We start from the raw sequence: 3,780 nt of genomic DNA on the forward strand, positions 1-3,780 counted from the left end.
TATGCTTCACCTCCACCCCCATCACCATCTCCCCCACCAACCTACTATTAGTATTCAAATCCTTCTCTTGAATCATTTTCCACCATCTTCACCCCATCACCATCTCCCCCACCAACCTACTATTAGTATTCAAATCCTTCTCTTGAATCATTTTCCACCATCTTCATGATTTATTAACTCCTTTTCATCCTCCATCAGAGTATTACCGTTTCCTTTTCCAAAATTTTATGTATGCTTCCCAAAATGATCGGCTTGCATGCTGTGTGTTCTTTTGTTCTAATAATTCGTGATATTTATCATTTGAGATTTCCATTATTTTGGCTTATTGTATCAAGATTCTATTTTGGTGTAATTTATCAAGAATTCTAATTTGCTCAAATATTATCTTCTTTTTGTCTAATATTTCTCTAGAGCATTTTCTTCTCAAGTATTGTTTAACATGGGAAAAAAAAAAGAGTGAGGAAAGGTGCAAGATATAGTCATGGATCGATGCTTCAACACAAATTCCTTTTTGACTTACTGGCTACTGCTGTGAATATGGATTATAATTGTACTTATCAGTTTTTAAGAAAATAAAATTATATAAACTAACCAGAAGAATAAAGGAATGAAGATAGTTTTACTTTAGACATAAATATTCTTTTTCTAAAAAGCTTCATCCATTGGAAATATTTCAAAAGATATAAAACTAAATTAAAACACCTTATTAAAATACAGCATTTACCGTGAAAATTATTTTTAGGAAAAGAACCACCGGTGCCGGTAGCTGCTCCCCCGCTTGCTATGTCAGTGACTCCCTTCTTATTGCTCCTATGTATCTTTCAGTCTGTAGGTTCTTTCCCTTTCCTTTCCTACTCTTTCACAGTTTTCCGAGCTATTTCAATCATTGTAATCGTTCGTTCGGTTTCGAGCTTATTCCAAAATTTGACTTTTCCCCTGCATTTGCATGTTAGTGTTGATGTACTCGCTCCATTTTATTTTGTTTGTTTTAGTTTCGACTTCACAGAGTTTAACAAAGTAAAAGAGACTTTTGAATTTGTAGCCTTAAACTAAAGATAGTTATGATGTATTAAAATGTCCTCTAGTCTTGAAATTGAGATATTTTTTCTGGATGGACTAAAATTGAAAGTAAGTCAAACAAATTGAAACGGATGAAGTATATATATCTAAAACCGTACAGATTTGTTATCAAGCTAGTAAAGGGGTAAAGGTAACAGCTTTAAGTATTTTAAGTTGATGTGATTTTTAGGATTTTAAATACTTATACATTTCCCATTGATAGATTCTTAGGCTTGGAGTAATTTGTTAAGGCATAAAATATTTTGCTTGAAAAGCCTAGGTTCCATTACCCTGCCAATAGTCTCCGTTAGTTGTCATTGTTTGATGTTCAGAGTTAGTCCTCTTTAGGGACTGTGGCATACGTTGTCCTGATTTAGGTTATAACAATTATCTTCAAGGCCAGTAGTTGGTCGCCTATATGAGTCCTGATTCACCATTTCGCGCTCTATATTTGTTTTTCATTCCAATACTTAATAATTTGTCTTTTAGGAAGAATGATGGGTTCTCCACCATTAAGGATTCTTTAATTTTCATACTTATCCCTACTCTGCCATATACTTCCTCCCAAAACAAAGAAGACTCATGTCAACACCGGCCTAACGTAAGTGTACCAAGATGTATTTAGCTAAGTGCGAAACAGGTTTCGTGCTTTGCCTCGGCTAAGTGGCTTCAGTGCACACAACTATATGGATATTAGGCTTGTGTTATGTTCTTCACTAAATCCATATGAACTCCAAGATATTGTAGAATCTTTAAGGGAACTTTCCGCCATATGATTTTTGTTCTATCTTATTCCTCCTTAACACATTCAGTTTTCATGTTGTGTACATCTGCAGTCGCTTTCCACTTAGGAGTAGGACATAGATCAAACCAACTACTTCTACTATAGCATGCCATTTTTTCTTTTTCTTTTTTCCTCTATCCGTGTGCACATCCTACCTGATGTGGTTACTTCTAATCTTGTATTTGTACATGTAAAAGAACAAAATATTATCCTAAAGGTCTAGCTACAGGCTATTAATGCTTTTTTTTTTTTTTGAATAAGCAATTCATATGCTAATTTTAGAAGAGACTCGTAGGAATTTGCTTTTTTTCTCCGAAAAGGGTGATCATGGGGAGCATCATTCAAGAAGTCCTGCAGAGAACACTTCAGCAAGGTGTTTGGCATAGCACTATGCTCCACTTCTCTTGCCTGGTTTTTATCTGGTCGAGAGAATGCGAGGGGTTACTGCCTCATTCGTTAATTTAAAACACATCTGACCAAGTAGTGTGAAATTTTAGTTTTTATGAGGCGAAGTGAAAAAGATCAAGAAGTTGGTTACCCAAATAAAATTCTGCAATCAAAGTCACTTAAACTTATCAGATAACAGTAAAATATTATTATCCAACTAGGTTTCTTGTTGTATTAATCAGAAAAGAGTTATCTGAAGCCAAACAAAACTGGCAATATGTGTAGCATTTCTTAGATTTTTACACATTTTAGCAAATTTATAACATAAACATTTTGTAATAATTTTCAGAATTTCTGTGTTTTCTGGTAGCTTTGACGTGATCTTATATAGAGAGAGGAGCCCAGTGCTGATAGCTGTTGCATTTTTGTTCAAACTCTAGATTATAAGCCAAGTTACAGATTCTGGCTTTGAGAAAACGACAAAGAAAAGGCCCTCATTTCTTTTTTCTGTTTATTGTTATGAAATAGTCAATCTTTAACTACTTTCTGGTGTATATATATATCCTCTTTATTTTTATTTTCAATATTGTATTCAAATTATCATTTCTCAGCAGATAATGCCTCCCACTTAGTACTGATTAAAGTCTTTATTTGGGCATTGCTCTAAGTTTAGTGGGCAAGTGGGCAACTAAGAAGCTATTACATTAATGTTGAGAAGGATTTCACCTTGCTCTATAAAAACCAGAGCTCCCTACTCAGCTATGCAACACAGAGTCTTAGTTCTATCCTTCACTTCTCTAAGTATATAGTAATTTGTTCCAAGCAAAATGAAAAACTTAGGAAAGTTGGGCCAATGGTCCTTTCTGACACCTGCTTTGGCAATTTGCATAGTAGTCAGCACCGTTGTTGCTGATTACTCTTATGAGTATACTTCTCCCTCACCTTCACACAACCCTAACAAATACTACAAATCACCATATCCATCCAAGTATCACGTACCCACCCCTTATTACAAGAAGCCTTCTCCATCACACTACTACTACAAATCACCAGCACCTTCAAAGCACGCCAATTACAAGTCACCATCACCAGTAAAATATTACAAATCACACTTCCCAGCAAAATATTACAAGTCGCCCATTGTAACAAAGTACTATAAGCCACGTGCTCCTTCAAAACATTACTACAAAGCTCATGTTCCTTCAAAGCATTACTACAATTATCCATCTCCTTCAAAGCATTATTATAAGTCACCGGTTGCAACAAAGTATTACAAGTCACCTACACCTTCAAAGTATTACTACAAGTCACCTACTCCTTCAAAGAACTACCACAAGTCCCCATCACCAGCAAAGTACTACAAGTCTCCGTCACCCACAAAGTACTACAAGTCACCTACTCCGTCAACACACTATTACTACAAGTCACCATCCCCAACAAAATATTCCAAATCACCTGCTCCATCTAAATACTACAAGTCACCTTCACCAACGAAATATTACAAGTCACCAATTTACTACAAGTCTCCACCACCACCACCAACTTATTAC

General features: G+C 35.4%; 1 protein-coding gene across 1 annotated transcript; it reads left to right on the forward strand.

Moving 5' to 3' along the window:
* Positions 1-6: 6 nt before the first annotated feature.
* LOC124891602 (extensin-2-like) lies at positions 7-3,774 on the forward strand (the record flags this gene model as incomplete). Its single annotated transcript, XM_047403301.1, has 1 exon — positions 7-3,774. A coding segment is annotated over exon 1 (717 nt), but the record flags the coding sequence as incomplete, so codon positions are not given.
* Between the last annotated feature and the right edge of the window lie 6 nt (positions 3,775-3,780).

This window comes from Capsicum annuum, unplaced genomic scaffold, assembly GCF_002878395.1.
Source record: "Capsicum annuum cultivar UCD-10X-F1 unplaced genomic scaffold, UCD10Xv1.1 ctg38457, whole genome shotgun sequence".
Taxonomy (NCBI): Eukaryota; Viridiplantae; Streptophyta; class Magnoliopsida; order Solanales; family Solanaceae; genus Capsicum; species Capsicum annuum.